At 43.1% G+C, this 27,066-nt stretch overlaps 2 protein-coding genes and 1 long non-coding RNA gene across 3 annotated transcripts in view; 1 reads left to right on the forward strand and 2 right to left on the reverse strand.

Moving 5' to 3' along the window:
* Positions 1-343: 343 nt before the first annotated feature.
* On the reverse strand, positions 344-3,085 carry TTC30B (tetratricopeptide repeat domain 30B). Its single transcript, XM_038422220.2, has one exon. It carries the CDS (start codon positions 2,923-2,925, stop codon positions 922-924), a length of 2,004 nt encoding a protein of 667 aa, XP_038278148.1. The 5' UTR covers positions 2,926-3,085; the 3' UTR covers positions 344-921.
* A 6,120-nt stretch (positions 3,086-9,205) lies between these two features.
* LOC122458140 lies at positions 9,206-26,594 on the forward strand. Its single transcript, XR_006278021.1, has 2 exons — positions 9,206-9,368; positions 24,984-26,594. It is a non-coding gene; the product is annotated as an uncharacterized LOC122458140 (long non-coding RNA).
* The window catches only part of PDE11A (phosphodiesterase 11A), a 244,679-nt gene continuing 231,457 nt past the window's right edge, over positions 13,845-27,066 (reverse strand). The window contains 1 exon segment of the mRNA XM_038422222.2: positions 13,845-17,179. Within this exon segment, the coding sequence (XP_038278150.2) occupies positions 17,060-17,179 (120 nt within the window). The 3' untranslated portion in view covers positions 13,845-17,059.

Raw genomic sequence — 27,066 nt, forward strand, 5'->3', positions numbered from 1 at the left:
ACGTTATACTGAAAGGGAGCAATGCTAGCAACATAACATATGGAGAACTAGCTAGAAAAGTAGGCCATAAGTATTAGGAATGAAGTGACCAATGTCTGAACCAATTCCTATTTATCATGGCCCAATTTACATCAGAATGTGCAGAAATACCCATCCTGCTGTGTAATATTAATCACAGAACCAGGAACCCATTCATCTTTGACACTAATTGAAGGAAGAGAAGCAGAATAAACTTGGCTCCCATTTCTCTACTCTACTACATGTACCTCACTACCTTCTCAGCTCCTGAATTAGACCTATCACTTTCCTAAGCACAAGGGTAAAAATAACGGAAAACCCTGCTAATTTTTGTAGCCTTGTTTTTTATTATAAAAACTATGTTTGTATTAGGAAATACAACCACTATAATATAAAATATATGAAAAGTGCAGTAGAAAAATCAAACAGAAAGAAAGCATTTCCCAAAAGAGGAAAATGACTATAAATTAAAGAAATGGCTTTTTGCCAGATTTCCATTAAAGTCTAGCCACAAAACTGAGAGGAGAAGGAAGAGAAATTACTTCAGTGTCAACATACAGATTATAAAAGCTAGTTAATGTAGCTTCATATTAATAAAACCACATACACAGAAGAACCTCCACAACATTTCTGTAATAAGGTTCCTGGTGATAGTCATATCTTAAAAAAACAAGCCATAAAATATCACTGATGCATGAGGATATTGTTAGTCATTAAACATGTTAATTTTGTGCTAGCATACCATCTTCCATTAAATACTCCAAAACAGTAGAACAAATATTTAAATACAATACATCAAAGAGAAAATACACTACTTTGGATAGCCAGGATCAACATCAACAAAAGTGAAAATAAAACAAGAATTATAGTCCATCTCCATCTTGTATGGGAATGCCACAGCATTTACATATTCCACCCAATGACCTCATATATCAGTGCCCTCAACTGTCTGGCTTCATATGTAACTGTGTTCTTCCCACTGTGCATCCTCTCTTCTTCAAGTGGTTGCTCAATAACAGCGGGGATGTTTCTGCCATATAGTTCACACTGCTCTAGAAAATGCACACACTCTTGAATAACACCGTCACGCAGCATGATCATGTGCTTGGACATGTTCTCCAGCAAGGACAGGAAGCACCTTTTAGCATAATACCAAGTATCTGTGCCTAACTTTTTGTTATAAGGCTCCAAACTTTTAATTACCCTTGAGATGCCAAAGTCATAGTTTCCTTTGGCACAATAGAGTGTGCCGATCACTAGGTTAACAATGCAAAGGTGGTAGATCTTTTTATCAGGGTCATCATAGGAGAGCTGCTCTTCTTCCTTCTCAATCTTCCTCATCAGCTCCTCTGCCTCTTCATTCTGACTGGTCATGATGTAGGAGACACAAAGGTTGGCCAGCACAATGGCACTGACTTGAAGGATGTTATCATAGTGCTTCTTGACAATGGGCTCATAGAAGCCGATGGCCTCTTTGTATTTATTCTCCTGCATGAAGAGCACATGAGCCACATTCAGCTTCCACACCTCATGTTCATTGCAGAACTCCACTGACTTGCGAAAGATCTTCTCCACCATAGTGTAATTCTCCATGTCCCAATATATCTTGGCCTGGGCCATCAAGACGGGCACATATTTCTCCAGAGTCTCATCATATTCATTAACTGCCTTCTTGACAGCCTCATCATCCCGGTTTTGCCTAGCTTCCTGCACCTGCTTAGTGAGCTTTCTCAGCTGCTCAGTCATTGTCCCTGCCAGCTCATCTAACTTGTGGAAGGCCTCCTCAGGAGCAGTTTGACATGTAATCATGGCATCCAGGAAGTTGTAAAGATAAGGTGAGAGCAGCTTGTAGGTCAGATGGGCATTCTCCGCCAACACATCGGCAGCAAGGTCATAGTATTGATGTTTACAATACAGCAGCAGCAAGTTCCCAAAGGTCTCTGGTGGGCAGGGGTTCTGTTGCAGAAGGAACTGCAGTTTCTCAAACCCTTCAGTGGGCCGGCTGTCCATGTTCATCAACGCTTGGTTGTGCAGGGTGACAGGGTCCAGCTCTTCCTCGGCCCTTGGTGGCATGTCTGTGAGTGCCTCCTGAGCTGCTTCCAAGTTGCGTAGCTGGTACTCGATGGCAGCTTTGAGATTGAAGGCCTCCACCAGGGCAGTGCGGTGCAGGAGCAGTGTGTTGCCCACGCTGCGGACGTCGATGCCCTCGGTGGTCATGCCCACGCTGAGCTCGGGGTGCTGGTGGATTCCGCGCTCGATGATGTCAGAGATGTGTTTGAGGGCAGGTGCGTATTGCTTGGCCGCGTAGCAGCATAGTGCCATGTTGTATGACAGCTCGGGGCAGTAGCCCAGCACCTGCATGGCACCTGCAAATTTGCCGCAGGCCTCCTCATGCCGCCCTTCCCGGTACAACAGGCAGCCTAGGTTGACCTCAGCATCTGGTAGCTCTGAGGGGTCTTCAGCAGCTCCAGGGCTGCTCTCTGCAGCAGAAGCCAGCACCTGCTCCACCAAGCTCTTGGCTGCGGAGAGGTCACCCTGCGCATAGTGGGCAGCAGCCTGCAGGCGAAGGGCGCGTCCCTGGTAAGCGCGCACATCGAGCAGGGGGCTGGCGACCCGCAGGGCCTCGGCGTAGAGCCCGGCCTTGTAGAGGGACTGGGCCTGGTAGAGCCGGTACTCGTCGAGCTCGGGGTGCAGCGCCCCCATCTGCTCGTAGCACTCGGCCGCCGCCGCGAAGTCCTGCAGCTGGTAGTAGCAGTAGCCGAGCAGCGAGAGGCCGGCCCGGGAGCGGCAACTATTCTGCAGCTCGCTGCCCAGGATCCCCACCGCCTCCGCGAACCGTCCGGTCCGGATCAGCCCGTAAATGGCCGCCGTGAATTCCCCGTCCGGGATCGGAGCTGTCCCGGCCATGCCCGCGGCTACCAGGCCCAGCGCGTCCCTCTGCCACCGCTACCAAGGCAACCGCCCCGCCGGAAACGGAAGTACCTACCACAGCCCGCCAGACGGCGTCTCCTCCCCCACCGTCGCTACCATGGCAACAAGCCAGGAGGAACCGGAAATGCTCGGCGCTTGGAAGTACCGGGGTGGTGCTGCCCTGCGCTACACCTATCACGGCGGCTGTTCCGTCGGACGCGGAAATGACGCGTTCTCTCGTCCGGTGCCTGTGTCGCTTTACGCCTGCGTTCAGATCGTTTTGTGAGCGAGGGCTGGGCCGCGAGCAGGGGAGCCAGCGGAGACTACAGGTTCTAGGGGGCGATGCTTCTCGCCTGCCTTCCCTGGCGGGCCGCAATGCACGCTGGGAATCGTAGTTTCTATGGGCGGCCGCTCCGCTAGTAGAACGGCGCGTAGCGCGTAAGTTGAGACGCTTGGGCCGCGGTCTAGACTCGGAGCCCAGCCCCTGCCGCAGCACGTTCGTGGGCTGAGGGGAACAACGTGCCGCCGGTAGGGCCTGTGCCTGGCGGACCGCCCCTCTCCCGCCTGCCCCACAGGGTGAGCCGCCCCGCGGGGGGCAGTGTGCGGCCCCGGCGCCCCCTAACAAAGGACGGCCGCTGCTGCCTGTCCTGTCTCCAGCCTCTGGCCGGTAACCCGCGGGTCCCGAGCGCCCATCCCAGCGGGCGGGGCGGGGCGGGGCGGGGCCGGGCTCGCTTGGTATCGCTAATGCCTTAGTCTGGTGCTGCCTGGTACCTGTTATGGTAGGCGGGACACTGCCTACGGGCCACCAGCGGGCTCCAGCCTGGGACTCTCAGCGCTGACTCCGCAGGCCCTGCCGATTGACTCCTTAGCTCACCGTCCCTCGGCTGCTATTGTTGCCGAGGGCTGCCACTAGAGGGCAACACGCTACCACTGGTAACCCAGATCTTGGTGCGCTTCGCTCAAGGGGCGGAGTGGTATCCCCATTTTATAGAAGGAGAGACTGAGGTACCTAGAGACTAATATCCTGACTTCTAGCGGTTTTGATTTCTCCAAGACCGGCCAGATGTGACTCATGCAAGGTCATAGGGCAGGTCGATTGTGACCCAGGAATAAAGCCCCTGTTGATTCATTCCTAATGCTTTAGCGATGTTGCCTTTTATGGACTAGAAATAGTAAATTCCTCAACCAAAGACTTTCATGATTTGACTAAAGTAAGACTTTTCAATGGAAGAATAGTGTAATAATAAGTTCAAATCCTTACTGTTAATTAACCTCTGAATTAAGAGATTGTCATACTCAAAAGTGTGTGGTTTTCTTGGGTTTCATAGTTAAATTGTCACGTATCTCTATAAACCTTTATTTTCTGGCATCTACAATTTATAGATTCATACAGTAGGCTAAATGAGACACAGTATGGAGTATACAGGGTTTATGCGCAAGTACTAAGCCATGACCCGGATGACTGGAAAAAGGCTAATGTAGTGCCCATCTTTAAAAAAGGGAAGAAGGAGGATCCTGGGAACTACAGGCCGGTCAGCCTCACCTCAGTCCCTGGAAAAATCATGGAGCAGGTCCTCAAAGAATCAATCCTGAAGCACTTAGAGGAGAGGAAAGTGATCAGGAACAGTCAGCATGGATTCACCAAGGGAAGGTCATGCCTGACTAATCTAATCGCCTTTTATGATGAGATTACTGGTTCTGTGGATGAAGGGAAAGCAGTGGATGTATTGTTTCTTGACTTTAGCAAAGCTTTTGACACGGTCTCCCACAGCATTCTTGTCAGCAAGTTAAGGAAGTATGGGCTGGATGAATGCACTATAAGGTGGGTAGAAAGCTGGCTAGATTGTCGGGCTCAACGGGTAGTGATCAATGGCTCCATGTCTAGTTGGCAGCCGGTGTCAAGTGGAGTGCCCCAGGGGTCGGTCCTGGGGCCCGTTTTGTTCAATATCTTCATAAATGATCTGGAGGATGGTGTGGATTGCACTCTCAGCAAATTTGCGGATGATACTAAACTGGGAGGAGTGGTAGATACGCTGGAGGGGAGGGATAGGATACAGAAGGACCTAGACAAATTGGAAGATTGGGCCAAAAGAAATCTAATGAGGTTCAATAAGGATAAGTGCAGGGTCCTGCACTTAGGATGGAAGAATCCAATGCACCGCTACAGACTAGGGACCGAATGGCTCGGCAGCAGTTCTGCGGAAAAGGACCTAGGGGTGACAGTGGACGAGAAGCTGGATATGAGTCAGCAGTGTGCCCTTGTTGCCAAGAAGGCCAATGGCATTTTGGGATGTATAAGTAGGGGCATAGCGAGCAGATCGAGGGACGTGATCGTTCCCCTCTATTCGACACTGGTGAGGCCTCATCTGGAGTACTGTGTCCAGTTTTGGGCCCCACACTACAAGAAGGATGTGGATAAATTGGAAAGAGTACAGCGAAGGGCAACAAAAATGATTAGGGGTCTAGAGCACATGACTTACGAGGAGAGGCTGAGGGAGCTGGGATTGTTTAGTCTGCAGAAGAGAAGAATGAGGGGGGATTTGATAGCTGCTTTCAACTACCTGAAAGGGGGTTTCAAAGAGGATGGCTCTAGACTGTTCTCAATGGTAGCAGATGACAGAACGAGGAGTAATGGTCTCAAGTTGCAATGGGGGAGGTTTAGATTGGATATTAGGAAAAACTTTTTCACTAAGAGGGTGGTGAAACACTGGAATGCGTTACCTAGGGAGGTGGTAGAATCTCCTTCCTTAGAGGTTTTTAAGGTCAGGCTTGACAAAGCCCTGGCTAGGATGATTTAACTGGGACTTGGTCCTGCTTTGAGCAGGGGGTTGGACTAGATGACCTTCTGGGGTCCCTTCCAACCCTGATATTCTATGATTCTATGTTATAAAATATTTTAAAATGAGTTCCACGTCCTTGCAGACATTGGTGTGTGTAAAAACTTTTTATTTTTTTTTAACAGATTTAAGATTTTTAAAATTAAACTTTCCATACCATAAGTGATAGTGGTTAATTGTATTTTTTTGGGGGAAAACCCACTATATGAGCTATTTAGAGAGACAAATAATTTATGATGTTAGGTCTTATTTTGTGATATATCAAAGTTTTTGTTGAAAAAAAGTTTAATTATGTCCCTTTGCTATTATCAACAGTATATTTTTGTTACAGCATAGTTCCAAATATAGGCATTGATGGGTATAGGAAGGGTGTCTGTCCAACACTTTTTTGTATATATTTTTTTTAATATAATACTGTTCCAGAGAACTGGCTGGGGGCATGGGGAAAGAGAAGCGCACATTTTCCATTGACAGATGGAAGGCACCGTCATTTTCAAATGAAATGAATACAGAAATCACAGATCAAAATTGGCATGGACATCCAAGTAGTGAAAGCCCAACTTAATTCAACCTTTGATGTGCACTTGGGGAATAGAGATTGGTGGGGGTTTTTTGGGGAGGGAAGGAAGGGGGCTTTTCATCAATGCTGTAATCTTTGTAGAGTAGTCAATATAGTGAAGTGCTGTAAAATGCCAAAGGATTACCCTTTCATCGTCTTTGAAGTCTGCTCTAAGTGATAGAAATGTAATTTTAAAAAATATTAAGTAAGAAAGTATGATCTTGGTAAAGTTCAGGTTTCCAGCTCTCACAACTGGTGGAATAAAAAAGAATCTAAGGACCCACCTAACAAATACTGTTGGTAGTTTGACCAGTTTGCTCTTGTAAAATAGGCACAACTTATTGCTAAAGAGATAATGTATGAACACTAGGGTCTTTCTAGATCCACAAAGGAGCCTTAACTGAGCATTGCAGCACCTATTGTGAGTGCCTTGCTGCCCAGTGGACTGCTCAGCCACAGGTTAGGTGCCCAGGCTCCCTATGCAATGCATAGGGAGAGTTAGACATCTCAGAATGGGATTCACAGAAGCCAGCAAACTGGGCAGGAAGCTGCCCAAGATAGCCAGTAGAAAATGCCAAAGAGAGGTGCAGGGCTGAGGCTTCCCTCTCCCCCATAAGGACCTAGGTGCTTTACTCTGGGCTGAGGGAGGTGATAATCTCTGCTCAGGATTCGCAGCTGTGAACTGTCTCCTGAGGTTAAGTGCCTAAGAAAGGTTAACCCTTTCTCCAGAAAACAAAAACTGAGGAGGAGTTTCCTTCCCCCCATGTGGGAGACTCTGGGTCAAATACAACACATGCTCTCTCTCTCTCTCATTTGGAGCAGTGCGGAGGTTATGGGGTATTGTGAGGTCAGTCTCTCTTCTGCTGAAGGTGTTCCACTTGCATAAAATAGTATTCATTGGGCGTGAGAGAGAGAGAGAGAGAGAGAGAGAGAGAGAGAGAGAAAAAATATGAATGAGAATGACTATGGACCAGTGATTAGTGCACTCTCTTGGGAGATCCTGTTTCCAGTCCCTACTCCAGTGAATATTTAAGTAGTCCATACAAAGCAGAACAACTTTCAACAAGAGAGATTCCCATTCCCAGAATAACTTAGAGCCCAGTGGTTAGGGCAGTGGATATAAGGTATATGACCACCATCACTATGATCTGGGCAAAAAGAAAAGGAGTACTGGTGGCACCTTAGAGACTAACAAGTTTATTAGAGCATAAGCTTTCGTGAGCTACAGCTCACTTCATCGGATGCATTTGGTGGAAAAAACAGAGGAGAGATGAAGTGAGCTGTAGCTCACGAAAGCTTATGCTCTAATAAATTTGTTAGTCTCTAAGGTGCCACCGGTACTCCTTTTCTTTTTGCGAATACAGACTAACACGGCTGCTACTCTGAAACCTATGATCTGGGCAGGATCCAGTTCGGTAGGTGTGCTCTTAGGCGGCCTTTGTCAGTGTCTACTGGATCAGCACAGGGAATGCCTAGTCTGAGGAGCTCTCCAGTGCCTATGGAAACTTTGTGTGTGCCCACCGATGGAAATTTAGGTGCCTAGTGACTTTAGATGCCTATAGGGTTAGATAGCAGCTGAGCAGAGGTTTTGAGGATCTGTGTTTTTGGAGTAAGTATCAGAGGGGTAGCCGTGTTAGTCTGGATCTGTAAAAGCGGCAGAGAGACCTGTGGCACTTTACAGACTAACAGAGCATAAGCTTTCGTGGGTGAATACCCACTTCGTCGGATGCATGTCATATTTTTGGAGTTAAGCACTCGCGTCCCTTTGTGGATCTAGTCCCATGGGTTGAATTCTCTGCTACACAGCTGCAACTACTACTGACTTCAACGGGAGATGCACGCATCTACATAGCAGAATTTGGCCAGTAAACTAATGCCCAACAGCCTGGCTAAATTTGTGCAATTGTAAATACTGGAGCTTTTTCTCTGTTAGGTGGAAAAGTAAATGTCATGATTTCAGACTGGATAAAGATTAATGTTTGGGGTTTTTTTGTTGTTGTTGTTTTTTGTTTAAAATTTAAATTGGATTTTTTTTTAAATAGTCTGTTTAAATAAATTTCTGTTTAAAGTGCAATCTGAGTTTAAAATAAAATCTGTTACTTATAATCTCGCAATAGATTTAAATAAATAAAATATAAACATGCTGAGCCCATGAATCACTATAAATAGTTTGAGTTAGTGTTAAAGACTGCTTTTCTTTATAAAGAAAGAATCAAGGGGAAAATATCTAACTCTGAGATCTAGCTTTATAATTATTGCACCGTTGGAGCCTAAGTAATTTAGGAGACTCTCTCATTTTCAAGAGACTTTGGTGAGTATAACCTTAAGCTCCAGGCACTTTTATGTAGGCATATTGAAAATTTTTCCAGGCTGACCTGAAATAATCGGTTTAATTCACTGACTACACTTAATCCCTCTGTTTAATAAATTATTTAGTTGAAATGTGGAACATCTTGATAAGAGAAGTTTATGTACCCCAAACATTGAAGGTAGTTTTGTTTAATAAAAATAAATTTTTATCTGAACAAATCATGAGCAAAAAGTTAATTATCTAGGTAATAAGCCATATATTATTCACCATTTTCTGACATACTAAAAGTGCACATTAAGAAGATGAAAATATTACACTATATAATTATAGTGTATCCTCCTAGGGAGCAAAAAGATATACTGAATCTACTGTTAAGGCTATTTAGTTGTAAATCAACATGTTTTAATAGTTGTATCAACCAATAAGAATGCACTTTTCTTTAGAAAATAACTGAGTATCAATAGAAAAGTTCATTTAAATTGATGATTTAAATGGAAGCTTTCCACTTGGTGGTTTAAATTGCCTTGATTTAAATTAGTCCACCCTGACTCTTTCCCTCACCCACTTCTTGAAAAAGCCAGGGATTCTACTACTTGAATGCACAGACTTCAGCAGAACCACATGATGCAAGGGGCATCTTCATAGATCGTCTTCACCTCTGCTCTGCTGCCTGATGCTGCTGCTGGCCTGGTTCTTCCAGCTCCTCAAGTTGTGGCTGCGCGTAAATTTAAAGGTGAGCCTGGAGTGTTTTGCACATGGAATAAGAAGTGATACAATCTAAAATAACGCAGTAGGGCAATCCCTGTGGCATTTTTTGGTGTGTAGAGAAGATGAAGCCAAAAAGCACTTGAATAGTATTTTTGCTTCCAGTGCTTTTTAGAGCCATGGAGCCCCCCCACAGATACAGAAAGGGAGATGGGTCTATTCTAGTAATTGGGTCTAGCGGGTCTATCCCAATTGTGAACATAGTTGTAGGAAAGTGTGTGAAAATTCATCAAATCGTCTATAACAATAAATATTGATAGAAAAAGATACAAAAGGGAGATGGGAAGACTGAATTAATCCAAAGAAGTGGGTATGCTGATATCACCCAAGGATTTTGGTAAGATCATAACGGGTAAACAAAAGGAGAACAGAATCAGAAATTAATGGACCAAAATTAGTGTGTCAGAAATTCTACCTAACTGGTAGACAAAATAATGAGGGGTTGTCATTCCATTCATCAGCTCCTTGAGGCTCTTGAAAAAGAGACTTTGGAGCAAATATGGCAGGAATCAGAGGACTGGAAGAGACCTCAAGAGGTCTTCTAGTTCAGTCCTACCATGACTGCAGGGGACTAAATATTATCTTGACCACCTCTGAAACCTGTTTGTCTAGCCTGCTCTTAAGAACCTCCAGTGATGGAGATTCAACAACCTCCCTAGGCAGTTTATTCCAGTGCTTAACTACCTTGATAGAATGTTTTTCCTAATGTCCAACCTAAACCTCCCTTGCAGCAATTTAAGCCGCTTGCTTCTTGTCCTAATCTCAGAGGTTAACAATAAAATGGTTTCTTCCTCCTCCTCCTCCTTGTTACAACTTTTTATGTACTCAAAAACGGTTATGTTCCCCCTTCAGTCTTCTCTTCTCCAGACTAAACAAATCCAAGTTTTTCAATCTTTCCTCATAGGTCGTGTTTTCTAGACCTTTAATCAGTTTTGTTGCTCTCCTCTGGACTTTCTCCACTTTGTCCACATCTTTCTTGAAATGTGCCTACCAGAATTGGACACAATACTCCAGTTGAGGCTATATCAGCACGAAGTAGAGTGGAAGAATTCTCATGTCTTGCTTACAACACTCTTGATACATCCCAGAATGATGTTTGCTTTTTTTGCGACAGTATTACACTGTTGACTCGTATATTAGAATAGAAAGAGCAAACTTTACTATCATGGGTGCCATCCCCACTGTCTCCTAAGACCCCAGGATCCACCATAACAATACTGTTGGGCCTTCATTGTTCTGATGTTGAAAGGTGTCCTGATCAGACTGGGCCAGATAGAACCAATGACATTGCTACAGTGGCTTCGGCTAAGTCTAAAGTAAACAACACTTAGAACTTGAGACTTGGTTTCCTGACTCCCTCCCTCTTTCCTCCCTCCCTCTTGTCTTCTTTTTTCCTTTCCTACCTTATTTCTTCTCTTTCCTATCTTTCTCCTTTTGCCTTCTGTTTAATAGCAGTCTGGCTTAGCTGGCCAAGAGTGCAGCTTTTGCAATGCTGTGTTGAGGCTGCGACCAGTGAGGCAGATAAAAGCAGTGCTTTAATCAGTCTGAGCCTGGTACAAGTTGGTCAGGTCTCAGAGTAGCTGATAAAACCGTTTGTTGAGCCCATTTTTCTCCAGCAGCAAGGTTCAAATGAGAGTTGGCACCAAAGACAGAAGCTGCATCTTCTATCTTTGCTGTTCTTTTCTGTCCCTTTTAATCTGTGTTTTGTCTTCATGGAAATGGGATCAGACTTCTACAATTGCTTCAGACTATCTCAGCTAACTTCTCTTTTCCCCAAAAAGGGCAGTTAATACAATCCGAAAGACTGTCAAATGGGTTTTTCCGCCAATAAAGATTCTGCAGCTAGAGGGATTAAGAGATGTTGTTAAAAGCTTTACTTAATATTTCAAATGCTTTAACTCTTTCCTCCTTTTTTCTGTAATCTTGAATAAAAGGTTAAAGATTTCTAGTGGTGGTTGTTACAATAAGAGCGAGACAGCATAACATGATACAAAACCCCAGACCACATGTAAATGTTTAATGTTATAACAATAAATTGGGGTTTTATTAATATCTTGTCCCTTTTTGGGCCTGACACATACCCTTTTCAACGGAACAGAGCCCATAAATAGCAGTGCCTGAGATAAAGCAAGATATTTGTGTGTCATACAAGAATTTGATGGTAATTTCCAAAGCCCTTATTGAGCAAAACAAACATTTTTAGAACTTTTTGACAGTCATTCACTTAAAAAACATGGGTTATAGAAATGGCTAAGTAGATGTACCATTTCTTCTGGATAATTGCACATCATCCCAAGAATTGCAAACCAAAGACCCTTATTAGTATGAGTAATCCTTCCACCCTTAAACAGTCCCATTGAAGTCAGGGGCCAGATTCTGCATTCAGTCACAACAGTGTAAATTTGGTGCAACTCATTGAAATTAAGGATTATTACCATGAATAGGGTCTGCAGGTTTGTGTTTCAAAAAATGAAATGTGAACCTCTCAAAGATGTTTAGTGCTTCTACTCTTTCTGTGTAAATGAGTAATTAGTAGATGAGGCCTTGATAATTAGATAGGCCTCACTGAAAAAGAATGAAATTACAGAGTACCATTAAAGTGATGTATTAATTAATAGTGAGACACAAAACAAAACTAATTTGTCCATTTCAAAAACATGCTTTTTTAAAAGTTGAATCAGAATTGTTTGACAAAACTAAAGCAAAACAATGAGGGAAATGGAATTACAATAGGAAACAGAAAGGAAACTATTTCAGTCCCAAATTATGCATTTTTATAGTACATAGGCTCCATTTACTGTAGAAAAAAATACATTTTATATGTCTGTTCATGTGTATAAGGTCTCTTTCACAAACACACAGACTGATAGATTGTTTACAACAGTATTTCCCAAGATGCAATGTCCAACATGCTCATAAACTAAAAATTAAATCCAAAAGGTTCATAATCCAAAACAGAGAAGGAAAAGGTAACGTGTAATATACAAAATGTATCCCAGAACTGTCGAATTCAATAGGACATCACTGATGATGATTTCTGGTCCCTTTTATTTTAGCTAATTTACATTTCGTTCTGTTCATTGTTTGGTAGAACTAACCCAGATAATTTTAACATACTTTTTGAGCAAGGCCAGTATCTTTTTCTCACGTCACATTTCCTGACACTGAGCACTGGAAGTGCCTTCTATTAATTTTGTTCTGACAGATGTTTTATGTAATCAAGAAACCTTAAAGCTAGTTCTAAAATATTAATAAACACACAAAATATGTAGATATACCTAGAACTGTCTAATTCTACTAATTATTTTTTATATCGGGCACTGCTGGCTGCAGTTTTCAAAAGTGTTTTGTGAATACTGGTATTGGCTTTGTTGATAATTACGCATGGTCAGAAACATGCAGTGCACTAGAAGTAGGTTAAGAAGGTCACCAGGCCAGAAAATGCAGCTGCTTTTCCAGTGACACTGAATACCTGAGCTAAAATGGAATATACTCATCTATACCATAACTTATCATTTCTTTACTTGATGGGCACAAATCCAACTAATGAACACATTCAAAGTTTGTAAATAACCCTGGGCCAGAGCCCAGATCCTGTTAAGTACTAAGCACCTCCTGAGAGGAATTAAGCATCCACAGCACCCACTGACTTTAACATGAATTAAGGGTATTCAGCACCTTGTTGTTATGAGCCACAAATATTTTACAGGCAAATCATAGTCTTTACTCTGGCAAAATTGCCGTTGAAGATGGGGACACATGACTGAGAACTCTCAATGCCCAGCGTAGATACTGAGCTGTGTGTGTGGGGTCTCCACAGGAAGGCTGGGGAAAGGGTTGAGCAAGGCTATAGTAGCCTAAGTTCCCTATAAGCTGTGTGGCCGTGCAGCAGCCTATTAGCGCCACTCAGGGAATCTGCCCAGCCAGGACCTGCTGTGGCCAGGGGAGAAGCGCTCCTCCCCTGGCCCCAATCTAGCCTGGCCCCTAACCTGCTGGATGAGGGGTAGCCCAAACCTAACCCTGGCCCAGACCTGCCGTGGCTGAGACACTCCTCCCCCAGCCCCGGACCTTCTGCAGCCGGGGGAGGGGCGCCCCGGCCCCAACTCAGCCCCAGACCTGCCCGGGAAAGAGCTGGCCCAAACCCAGCCCCAGCCAGGACTTGCTGCAGCTGGGAAAGGGGCATCCTGAACCCAGCCCAGACATGCCATGGCTGGGGTGCCTATCCTGCAGTCCCAACCCTGGAGGTACTCCTCCCCTCCAGCCCGGGTGCTGCTTTGGGGAGAGAGAACTGGGGGGAGTCCTCTATCCCTGCCTGCACCCCAAATCTCTCATCCCTGGCCCCATCCTCCACCTCGAGCCCTTGCTCCCCCCACCATACCCCAACCTCTGCCACAGCCCTGAGCCCACTTCGAACCTCTCAGCCCCACCCCCACCACATGAATTTTGTTATGTGCACCAATATGAAGGTGATGTGTACATATTGGTGTACATAACAAAATTCATTCTGCACATGTGTGGGGAAAAATTAGAGGGAACACTGATACTAGCCCCCCTTTCTGGGTACTAATCCATCATCCTCTGCCCCACCTGTGTCCTGCTAAACCCCTGTTGACCCCATAGATTCCTTGTGTCATTGCAAACAGGTAAGGGATATACATTCCCTAAAAGCCTTCCCTCCCCCATCTGCTCCTCCCACGTTTGCAGTGGAATCCAGCTGGATCTCTGCACCTGTGAAGGGCAGGGAACTGAGCCAGGACTGCAGGATTTGGCCCTTATTCTACACTTTTCAGTAATCTCTCTTGCACGTCTTTCCTAGAATAAGCTTACAAAACAGATACAAGTTCAGGCAAAGTTTCAGTTTCTCTAGAAAAGCTGTCTTTGCACCGACGAACAAACACCAAAACCTTTATAAATGAAGCTGACGCACAGTGAAAAAGGTCCCTGACACCATCTTAAGTCTGAGAACCAGTATTGTATGCGTTTCTGTACAGAATTTCCCCCTTTTTTGAAAAAATGCTAGGATTTTGAGCTAAAAGTGTGAAAACTTTAGTGCTAAGTTGCTTTTTTTTTTGCTCAAGACTTTAGTATTTCGATCTTAAAAACACTAGAGGTCAAATTCTGTTCTCAGTTCCACCAGTAAGTACAACCCTACTGATTTCAACAGAATTGCATCAATGTATTTGAAAGCAGAGTTTGATGAGGATCTTGTTACTTTTTCATTTCCTTTCTTGCTGTGGAGGAATAGAACCGTTGCATTAGTCAGCAGTTTCTGAATTTTGACCCCACAATAGAAAAGATACCACAAGACAGGAGAAATAGATGGAGGCAATTACAAATAGCCATTTGATTGATGGTTGACATTTTTAAGGCCTTAACTGTATGTCAGGTTGCAGGGGTGTTGAATTCCCATCACTGCCAGTGGATGTTGCTATGGGCAACAGTACATTGAAGCCAGTAAAAAGGAAAGGAAATGAGGGAAAACTCAACCTTGGAGGAAGCTATAGGATATGTACTTTAAATTATGGTACACTTACCAATATGCAATATCAAAATTCAGGAAAGCTATGTACTGTATAGCTGCCAGCAGTACCAAGTCATTCATGGTCTCTGCTTTTCCCATAAAGCACGTATTATATAAATAAATTTTTATACAGGTTTGCAGCAGACTATCCCAGCTCTTTCATTACTGGGGAAGGAGTGAGGAGGTGGAGAAGTAACAGAAACAAGTTCATACAGTGCAGATTTTCATCTCTGTATAGCATAGATTTTTCTCCCACCCCCCATTTCTCTTTGGTAGCAAACGTGATATGGTTCAGTGGTTTAGATAACTGGATTTTCTTGCAGTGGTTCTGGAATCTTCAGGCATTCTAATGTCTACACAAATTATAAGTAGTACAAAGCATTTTAATAAATGGACATCTTTTTAAAAATCGTCAATTAGATAGTAATGGTCAGATTTTCACAAGTGCTCAGTGCCCACCTGATTTAGATGCCCAGGTGGGAGAGGATGGTACTTGGCTCTTTTGAAAATTTGGCCCTATGGGTAATTCTGATTTTGGTTACACCAATGACAATCCAGAGTATCTCCACTGAAGTCGGAGAAGTTATTCTGGTTTGACACCAGTGTAAAAGAGATCAGAATCTGGCTTTAATTTCTTATGCTGTTTTTACCTAGTGGTAGCCATTCCTAGTTTCAAAATGACATTGTCCTGGGCTCCAATAACTGATGACCATAATAACTTTCTTTTTTTCTGAATGTGGCAGTTTGATGCTTAAGAACCCCTAAATGTGGAAAGCATTCTGTCATGCATTCTTTTGTATTCAGATGCTTGGAATAGAGCAAGCAGTCTCAGATTACAGAGCTGTTTTGCCAAGGATCTCTGCACTAATTTGAAGAGGCCAACTTTCTTGTGCTAGTGTGGTCACTGAGAACTACACGTTTGAATTCTTGATCTATCACAATTGATTAAAGTTTTATGTACAACCGTTTATCAGATATGTGACCTTGGATTTGCTTTCTGCTAGCTGTCATAGGGTAAAAGAGATGGTAAGAGAAATAAGAGGTAGTTGATATCTGGAGTGATGGTACTCTATTCCCCCCTCCCACATTTCTTATAGGTAACAGTCAAAATATTCATCTCTGTTGGAAATTATATCGGAAAGACACATCCACAGTAAACCCTTCAATGCAGATTCTCTAGTACAAGGCAATACATTTCCTTTTTATCCTATTTTCATTAAAGGCCATTAGCCCTTTTCTTGGGGGACAGTGTAGCTTAAAAAATGAATGCTTTAAAATAGTATTTCTAAAAAAAATGAACCCAAATTACCATGCAATAATTTTTGCCTTTTATACAAATTTCCACCTGCAAAGTAATTCACTACACTGTTAATATGAATATCTTAAGGGAGCTGGGACAGGTTGATATTTTTAAAGATAATAAAGTTTATTTTTAAATGTAGTGAAGATGGGCAATTCTGAAGGCCCTGATCAATCACTAAGAAGCTTTGTGGTAAAAGGAGAGGAAAAAAAAAAAAACCCACAACTTCTGTAGAATACAAAGCAGGCTTTTCAGAACGCTCAACCATAAAAGAGGAAGGAAGAATGAGAGAAACATTACAAAAGCAGGCATAACTGGTTCATAACAAATACTGAAAAGATGCAAAACAAAAAGGAAATACACACTATTCTGTTTTCCTGCAGCTCCTTGCATATGCATTGATAGATGTGCATTCCAGTCTGCTCTATATTTATTTTATTTATTTATTTATTTTATTAAGCTGAAGTTCTTGTATTTTAGTTTGTAGTGTGTGTGTGTGTGTGTGTGTGTGTGTGTGTGTGTGTGTTGGTTTTTATTACAGCAGCAGTTGAAATGTGGTGGAGCTGAACGACTGCTTCTTGTGCTGTATCTTCCATGTGACTCCAGAGATCAGCATCATCTTATTACAGGCCTTCTTTTCAGACCAACTGAACTCCTATATAAAAGCCAGGGCCAGCAAAATTATATCCAATCAATTAATCAGGTCTGTAGAAGCATTTTTTTTTTAAATGATGCAACTAAGCTTACAACTCTGCGTTTCAGACAGCTGTCGTCGTAAAAGCAGCTGATATTCGCAGGCTTAATGCATGTCTTCAAGAGACAAAGTAAAGCTGGAAGACTAGGAGGAGGGTGCTGTCTGGGAGAGAAGTGTTTTCTGGTGCAGCTCCTCCCATTTACCCCTGTTTACTGCCACAGAGTCCAACATGGGCTTCAGTTTCACATTCACCTTCACTAGAGACTAGAGAGAGATTAAAAAAGGAAGAGGGAAAAACAAATAAATACTGACAATATTTCTGATCCAACATACAGGGAACAATTGGATAAAGGGAACCAGCTGGCTGCATGAGTATTGATAACCCCAAACATTCAAAAATCATGAGATTGGCTTAAAAATCAAGACATTTTAGAACAATACATTTTAGGTTCTTTTTATTTGTCTTTTGGGTTTGAGCTTTCAGGGTGTAGTCAAGTTACATTTTCAAACTTCTCTCCACAGTCATGAGGGCTAGAAACTTAGGGTGACATCCTCACCCCAACTCCAGCCTCTTTATACTGCTACTTTACCCAGTACAAAGGCTCAAAAAGCCCTGTATGCAGACAAGGGAAATGGTTTCCAGTGTAGGCACTGGAGCAGACAGGCATAAGTGACCCTTTCACAATTACCCCTATATACACCTGGGATGTGTTGGGAGCAGGGCCGCAGCATGCAGTGCTGTGGAGATTCCAGACAGCTATGTGACCTGTAGAGTAACTTGGGAAGGCTGCTAAAGGCCTCTCCAGCCCCTGGGGCAGCCCAGGATCAGAAGGGGGCATCTGCAGTTCCTGGAGCTGAGAGTTCTGTGCTGAGTCACTTAGGGTATGTTCTTAACTTGGGTTAGCTAACTCTGGTTAAAATAGCAGTGAAGACATGGCCACTTGGCTTTTAACTGGGTTTAGCAGCTCAAGTTAAAGCCTGTAGGAGAGCCTGGGGTTGAACTCAAATTGCTAACCGGAGTAAAAAGTCAAGTTCCTGTGCCTTTACTGCTATTTAAATCTGGGTTAGAGAATGTGGGTTAGCTACCTTGGGGTAAGAACACATCTTTTTTGCAGGTTAGTCATACCCTAAGTAGCTTACAGATCAAAGGAATGGTTTGTGTGCACCCTACTGATCCTGGGGTGCTCCGGGGCTAGAGGAGGGGTGGGCAAACTATGGGCCACATCCAGCCTGTCAGACATATTAATCTGGCCCTTGAGCTCCCACCAGGGAGTGAAGTCTGGGGCTTGCCCTGCTCCACCTGGGGAGCAGGGTCGGGGGCTTGCCCTGCTCCACGGGGCTCCCAGAAGCAGTGGCATGTTCCCCCTCTGGCTCCTATGCATAGGGAGAGTCAGGGGGTTCTGAACGCTCCCTCGCCCCAAGCGCCACCCCACAGCTCCCACTGTCTGGGAACCATGGCCAATGGGAGCTGCAGGGGCGGTGCCTGTGGACAGGGAAGTGCTCAGAGTAGCCTGGCTGTACCTTCGCATAGGAACCGGAGGGGGGAATGTTGCTGATTCTGGGAGCCGCTTGACATAAGCGCCACCCGGAGCCTGCACCTCTGACCTCCTCCGATGCCCCAACCTTCTGCCCAGCCCTGATTTCCCTCCTGCCCTCTGAACCCCTTGGTCCCAGCCCAGAGCATCCTCCCACACTCCAAACTCCTCATCTCCAGCCCCACCCCCGAAGCCCTCAGATAGAGCCCTCATTGCCCCTCGCACCCCAACATCCTGCCCCAGCTTGGAGCCCCTCCTGCACCCTGAACTCATTTCTGGCCTCACCCCAGAGCCTGCACCCCCAGCCAGAGCCTTCACCCCCTCCTGATCCTAACCCCCAATTTTGTGTCCATTCATGGCCCGCCATACAATCTACATATCTAGATGTGGCCTTCTGGCCAAAAAGTTTACCTACGCCTGGGCTAGAGACATACCCTTAGAAGCTCAGCATAGAATCTCACTCTGACATTTTGTTTGAAATGAAAGCCAAGAGTCTCACATAATCACTTGTCTCCAGGAGCTGGGGCTCTAAGTAAAACACCAGATATCATGAGAAACAGAGTAATATCATGCAAGTTGGCAACACAAATAGTTTAGTCTTCCTTTACTCCTGTGGGTCATGCCATTGATATCGCTGGGGCTACTCAGAAGGGTAAGGGTTGCAGGATCAGTCCCTTGGTCGCTGGTATCTATGAACGGGAGGCCTATTAGTTAAATGACAAGATGCACAAAGTTGAAAAGAGTTCATGGGTTTCACATGAACGAACCTCTGATCCCCTTGATGATGGGGGAGCTTAGATTTCACCTTATGTGTGTAAGCAACCCATTGCAGTCAGCAACCGTCAGCACCTGCATGTGCTTTCCTAGGCTGAAGCCGCATCACTGCTCAGCTCAGTTTAGAAGTTCAGATAACTCATGTAAGCTGCATATAGTCAAATAAAGAATGTGTGCAGCAACTTGAATAAAGCACAGAAGTAGGTTCTTTTTCTAGTCTCATTGAAGCCAACAGCCTTACACAGGGCTTGACCTGAAGTCAATGGGAATTTTTCCAGTGGATTTTGGACCAGGCCCCAAATGACATAGCCATGGTAGACCTTCATAGGAAGACTACTAGAGATGTATATTTTCCTTTTAACTTAAAACCTTTACTTTGGAACTATGTATGTATGCTTGAGAAGTCACTATTTGCACCCTGGCTCTGACACTGTTTTTCCAAAGCTGGGGCCTCGGAGAAGAATGGGCAAAGCAGTATGCCTGCTATGGAGATTCCAGGCAGCAATGGGCAAAGCAGTATGCCTCCTAAGTCTGAAGTGTATGGAGCCCTGCGTTGGTCAGATATGCTAGATTTCAGATAAAGAAAGTGTAATTGCTGTATCACTCTTTGTGCAGCCCTTTTCATTCACAATATGAGACCTCTACGAGCAGGTTGAATAGGCTGCTTTCTGTGATAGAATGTAAAGGGCATGTTTGCAGTCTGAAGCAAAAGCTGGAGGAATGGGGTGAGAAGAGAGAATGAAGGAGCAGAAAACAAATATTAATTTTTTAGACATGCAGAATGTTTAAAAATATAGGGGTGAGTAGGAATGGATTTTTTGCTGTTAATCCTGTCATTTAAACCAAATCATCAAGATTTTCACCTGCAATCAGCTTAAATGGCCCCAGGAGCCCAGAAGACTGTTTAGAAATGTAAGTTAATATGGGTATCCTGTAAGCCATGGGACTTGGTTAGCTACTGAAGTAAATCTTGGTAGATTTTTAATTGAGTTCCTGCATGATAATTAAAGTTCAATGGCCTGATTTTAAGATGTGCTGAGCATCTGCAATGTCAGTTGATTCGGTAGGAAATGCAAGTGATCAGTATCTTTGAAAATCAGACCATAAATAACTAATTGATTTGTCTAGAGCATGGAGTAAATCTACTGTGAAGTGCTTCAACTATGCAGTTACCAGGGAGTAAGACATGAAGCCCAGTGGGAGGGGTTAGAGACAGGGCTTAATGTTGTCTCCCAATAAGGTCAGAGATGTTATTGCCTGATAGTGGCATTTCATTACTTTGTAAGATTTTAGGACTTAGCTTGTTTAAATGAATAATGTTTCTATTGGTGGCAACTAGCTCACCTCTCAGCTCTCTGCAGTTTTAGCCCTTTATTTCAGAGCACTATGTATTTTTGCAAACCTGTGTGATACAGCGCAGTATAAACTTTAATATCTGTGGTAGAAACTCATTGCTGGTGTGGACAGCCAACCCCCTCCAGAATTCAGAGGCATACAGGCCCTGATGGCAGTTCACTGGGAACTTCCTGTGTAAAGCAGTCATGGCGATGGCAATACTTGCACAGATGTACATCAACAGACAAGGCTAGAACTGGCAGAAAATGTCTTGAATTTTCAAAATGTTGATGAAAAAGATTTTTTTTTTTTTTTTACAAATCACCACTTCTGAACTGTCTTTAGGCAGAAACGTAGCATTCTGCACTCAGACCTTCCTGACCCCGTGACCTGAAAGCACAGAATGATCTACACATTGCCCATGCCGTAGATATTTGCACTGATAATGTATAGCTGCCTACAGTGAATTTAAAAGAGATGTAGGAGACTGGGAACTAGGGCACACCTGGCACTGCCTCACAGTGGTTCTTCAGTTCCTGGCAGACTCTGTACTGGCCTGCTGTTATTGCAAGAACTGTTGCTCCTGGTCAGAATAACATTTCTAAACCAGCACATCAGCACTGAATGCCTGTAGCTTGTACAGTATGGGTGATAAGGGGGTCCTAGAACCAAGGCAGGTCTGTTCTTTGCATTCTGTGGCCCTAGTCCAGTGCATTTCCCATCCTGCTGTACAGTCGATATCATTATCTGTAGCAAACCAAACGTGGTGCAGTAGTGGCTTCATACTGGTTGATGAAGGTGGAGTTGCTGGCATTATACATGGCCAAGATATTCTGCTGCCACAAGTACTGTGCAGTACTTCTGTTTGGGGTTTCCACTCTCCCCATGGGTACATTAACACGGACCAAGTTAAGCCTAAAGGACGAAATCCTGCTCCTGGCTCCTAAAAGGGAAAACAGTGTTGACCCTAGCTGTACTAAGAATGGATCCAACCATACTTTTTGAATCACATGTTAATCAACATATTTTATGAGCTGTGAACATCCTTTTGATTCCCTCTGTGGATATATAGGTTGCTCGTAAATTTGGATTTAAGTATATATTAACAGGGCTAGTAACTCAGGGATTTACAGACTAAATAACAAGGATGAGGACACTTTTAGGATACTTCATATACTCCGTAACATTACCTAAGGATATTAAAAGTGGGTAAAATAAATTAAAAGCAGTATTTCACAAAGAATAAACCAGATCTTTGATTTTTAGTCTTATTACATCACAGGCAATCAATTCTGTTAAATAGTTACAGAATACAGAGTGGAATCTTAAAAAACGTTAGCTTGTGTTACACATTTATCAAGCTACCCTTTATTAGAAATGCTCCACGGTGCTGATTTTGCACAGAATATATAAAATGTCTTTATTCAGACATTGACTTGATGTTTGAAACACTGTTTCTGGCTTTGAGACCCCTTTATTTTGATCCACTCTTAATTAAACCTACTACTATAATTCCAATGGAAACTAGCTTTGCTTTTTTTTTCCCCAGTGACCAAAGCATTTCACTAGTACTTTTTTGCTACAAACTACACAAACTGGATTTTATTCTTGCCTGAGATGCAATTAAAAACTCATTTGATTACTATATTTCTGGTCCTGTTTTACTTATTAAATTCCTCTAATCAATTTTCTTTTATGAAGCTTCTGGGAAATTATCTCAAAAGCAACACATTTCTCTCTTCCCTGGCAGGTTCTTGAACATTTACTGCATTACATTCATAGCACTTGTCCATGATCTGAATTAATTCACCAATTTATTCGTAAAACTATTTAAGTTTATTTGGCTCTAGCCCAATCAGGGTTATACACCTCTGGCTCGCTCTTCTACAATTTACTTTCTGTTTTACTGAATGGAAATCCCTTGAAGTACTGTTTCTTCATGCAACTCTTTTCTTTCATTTATTGCTCATAGGAACTGTCATGCCAGCGATCCAGTTAATTTGGTGTCCATGTTCATAAAATCCAGTCCATCTCCTACTGATGCAAATTTCCCATTGACTTCAGTGGGCAAAGGATTGGTCCCCAACAGCTGCATGAAATTGGATGCTTCAGAAAAAGTCACAAACCCCCAATAATGCACCTGTTGTTGTGTTCGTCTTTGTACCCTAGGAAAATTTCTCTATGACCCCCAGCTGGTGATCAGCTTATGCTCTGAAACATGAGGAAAATCCAACACTGGCAAGGGGTTTCCACCTCTAATTTTCAACCTGAAACCTTTAGGTACACAAGTAGGCATACTGATGTCAATAGGGTGATCTAGTCACATGAATAACAGGTGCAGGATCAGGCCACAAGATTAGTATTTTTTATAAAGTTATCCTAGCCAGTATAAATGCTGTTTGTCTCCATCTTCCATTATAAAAATGTTAAGAAAATATTCATGTTGGCTATCTAGGAGGCACTCAAAAGTTAGGAAATACCAGTGAAGCTGGCACATATAAATACACCTCTTCCCCTCTGTGTCTATATATTGCAGATTTTAAATACATGGTTAAACTCTGTTTCTCAAATGGTACTGTATCACACAATTTTTTTTCTACAAACTCAGTTGTTGTATCTTTTTGTTACTCTCGTAGGCCACACGAGAGAAGAAAAGTTTGTGTAAAAGATGCATAGTGAATGAGGCAGGAGCTCTATATATTTACTGTGAATTTTATAGGATGCAGCTGACAAAGATATAAGAAAAAAAGTCTGACAAAGACTTGTATTACTTGAAAAATAGTGTGTGACTGTATCATGGAAGCTGTCATAATGCTTTGTGATAATGCATATGCACAAGAAGGCAGAGTTAAGGCTATGAAGGCAAACAGGAAGATATCAATGGGAGGATGGCAAACAGAGCTGCATGCCTGGGATCAAAGAGGGTAAGATTAGATACGTTTTTGACTGGCATACCACTGGCTTTAACAGACTGTGCTGCAACTGTTACAAACATTGCCTGTTACTAACTGGTGCATATGGTCAAGTAGTCTGAGCAGAGAACTGAGGGCCAGGATTTCTTGACTTTTTATCCTGGCTGACACTGACTCCTGCAGCCTAGGACAAGTTAATGAACCGCACTGCCCCATTTCCCCCATCTGCACAATGTGGATAGTAAATCTTGCCTACCTTACAGAGGTGGAATAAAGATTAGGGTATGCCTGCATTGCAAGTGGAGGTGTGAGTGCAGCTTGAGTAAGCTATCCCATGCTAGCAGTGAAGACATGGATGATGGGCTTCAGTGCAGGCTGGCAACACGAGCGTGTAGCCAGGGTCCATGGCAAGCAAGCGCCATTCCGTTTTCACTGCTATTTTTGCCCTACTAGTTTAATAAAAGCTAGTGTAGGTATACCCACACCTGTGCAATCATACCTCTGATTGCAGTATAGACATACCCTTAGTGTGTTCTTCTGTGCTGTGTAATAATGGCACCCTCATGCTCTGAAGATCTGATCCCTGCTGACTACGTCAATGGGGCTACTCATGGAGGAAGATGCTAGTCAGCATGAGTAAAGGATCAGAATCTATCCTGTGTTCAATATCCATATAGACCAGGTGAGCATTGAATCAGGTCCATTGTGGTCTTTGACAGCAGCTCAGTCAGTGTGTTTAAGGTGGTGACAAAGTTACCAGAAAGGGTGCTGAGTTTTCTATCATTGAAGTTGATGTTAAAAGAACTTATTGAATTGTTTGTGTCCTTTACTACTAAAACTCCAGACATAAATTCCTGGCACATGGACATTATTTAATAAAACACAGCTTGCAAAGGAAAAATACATTCGCCCAACTAAGCATTCCGCTGGAGCCTTACATCCAGTTGGTGCAAGCATAAGCCTATGGAAAGAGACAGGGTCTTGCCCTGCACTCCAACAGTTAATAAATTAGCTCTGTCAGACCAGTGAGGTAAGTTCCAGAGTTGAGGAGCCTCTGCTAAGAGCACTTAGCTAACAGCTCCCAGACAGTTTAAATCTCAGGAGGACTGTTTCTTTAAGGGTCCCCAGAGCAATGTGGCTTGGGAGAGAAGACTTATCTCGGGTAGTCCAATATGCTGTGTAAATCAAACTCAGCATCTCACGCAAAGCCAAATTGAGTCAGGAAAAGAATGGCACCTACTGAATCATAAATACCATTTTCTGCAGGTCCCAGGATTTTCATTGGAGGCTCCTATCCAAATATTGACCGGTTCCGACCTTGTTTATTGTGTCAGCTTTGACAAGACTGCAGCCCAAGGAAGTATGACTGCAGGTCTAATATTTATAAAGCAAGCTATGCAATAAGACCACAAAAATTCTCTTTTATTTTGAGCATATCAGAATTTTATAGGCCTCAATGTTTACTCTGCTTTGCAATCCACTGATTTCTAATTACTCATTTTTATTGTGTAGGAACTTCCTGATTTTGGAAGGGAGAGTTAGCGACCAGGAAGCCATAGAGAGAAATTCAGATGAGGTATAAGTATGTGATGCTCCACTAAAGTCAATGGTATCACAACAGAGCTGAACTGGACCCTGAGTTTTGCTGATGTGGCTTTCATAAGAGAAGAATACATAGCCAAAAGTGAACCATTTATCTGAAACTCTGACTATTTTGAGGTCAGAGGAAAATGGGACCTACAGCTGAGCCACCCACAGCTTTAGTCTGACAGAAGATATTCTGCAAAACCAAAATCATCCCTTGGTTTGCTATCTCTGCATACATGCTAGTACTGATAAACAAAACTCTCTTGCTAAAAGAAGTCTGTTTTCTGGAGCCTTGCTACAGAAGATGAAGGACAACAGCTTGAATAGCTTCCAGAAGCCTCTTTATGGAGTTGTGTGAGAATTTTGCTTTGTTTCAGCTTCTGTTGTCAGATCCAGATTTAAAACTCCAAAACAGTTAAGTGCACCACAAGAGGAGGCTGCAGGTGTAGAAAAACACTGCGCTCTCCCCATGATGGGTAGCCCACAAGGGACAAGCATGGCCCCTGAAGTCCTGGATGGGAAAGTGTTTGACTAGGGTGCTAGAAGATGCACTTAATCATTGTGTTCCTTTGAGTCTTCTGCCAGTGCAGTTTTCTGAAGCCTACCAATATTTCCAAAGGAGCGTGGTGAAGAAAACAGTGCCTGCCCTCGCTAGGGAATGAATCCACCTGGATGTAGTGACCCCCAATGATGCAGGAGGAGCAAACTGAGGAGGAGTGATCTGTCACACAAAATATATTCAACATCCTTTGAACTGAACAGTTATTAAAGTTTCCTTCTAGTGATAGCAAAACATTCTGTACATTACCAAAAATAACGCTGCACTATCTGTTTCTAATAAAGTTATGGCTGAGTGGATTCATAAAACAAACTTATTTTTATTGATAAAAATGACCCATATGCTATAATAAACAAAAAGTATATTATACATGTAAGTGCTTTGTAGCAAAGTGTGCTCTGATCAGAGTTAAAATTGTTCTTCTTGTCAAAGGGAAGAAATGTGACTGAGAGATTGGAAATCTATTGAAATAGCTCAACTGATGTGCTGCTACAGTTTCTAGGCAAACTGATGGTCCATCTGTTCATAATAACTTAATAAAATCAAGGAATCAGTATATTCCTTTTTCCATGAGAAGGTGACTTACTGTTTCATAAATGCCAATGTAATGTTTTATTTGGTTCTGCAATTCCTGGTTTTGCTCTTGATCTCACATATTTTAACAGTTTGTGCAAAACATGAGATGACTCTACCCCTTTCCTTTCAACATTTGCTTTGAGGAGTGATCAATGCCTTCTGCCTTGCCGTTAAATAGATTTTGAAGAACTCATTAATCCATATCAGTGTCATATCCTTATTTAGGTCTTTGCATTTATCCTCAGCTGGGAATTCTGCAGGTAACTGTGATTCTGTTGTGTTGAACGCTTAAAAGTGTTTCATCCATCATCATTTCGAGTCCTTTTCTGATGCAATATAGTTTGTTCTTTGTCTTTCTTGAAAACTGAATGGCTGTTAAATTATCCATTTATCTTCTTTCAGATCTGCTGTACTCACTCTGTTGGTTGTCTTTTCTACCTTATTTGCCAACTTTTCAATCCATTTCCTCTGCTCTGAATATGCATCTTCATTCACCACTCATTCCTTTTCCTTGTAGTGGCCAGCTAATTTTGTCATCTTTTTATTTGAAAATTGTGTAATTGCACAAATAGTTCACCATCTTTTTTTTTTAGGTGATGTTGAAAACCTCTGAACTCAATATGTGAAATCTGGCTCCACTGAAGTCAATGGTAGATCTCCCAGTGACTTCTTTGGGACTAGCATTTAACCCAATACTCTTTCACCTATTCAGTCCTTCTCTCAAAAGCTGTTGTTGACTTGTCATTCCAGCAGAGGACTGGATAGGGTTCCTTTGTGGCCTGTCAATAATACTGCTCTATTGACTATATGGTTGCTTAAGGAGCAACATGAAGCACTCCGTCCCTCGAAGGGCTGAGTGTACTGTCTCTCCCT

The sequence above is a fragment of the Dermochelys coriacea genome, chromosome 11 (assembly GCF_009764565.3).
Source record: "Dermochelys coriacea isolate rDerCor1 chromosome 11, rDerCor1.pri.v4, whole genome shotgun sequence".
In the NCBI taxonomy this organism is placed as follows: domain Eukaryota; kingdom Metazoa; phylum Chordata; order Testudines; family Dermochelyidae; genus Dermochelys; species Dermochelys coriacea.

Coding starts and splice junctions, on each gene's coding strand:
- TTC30B (XM_038422220.2), bottom strand. CDS start 2,925: ATGGCCGGGACAGCTCCGATCCCGGACGGGGAATTCACGGCGGCCATT.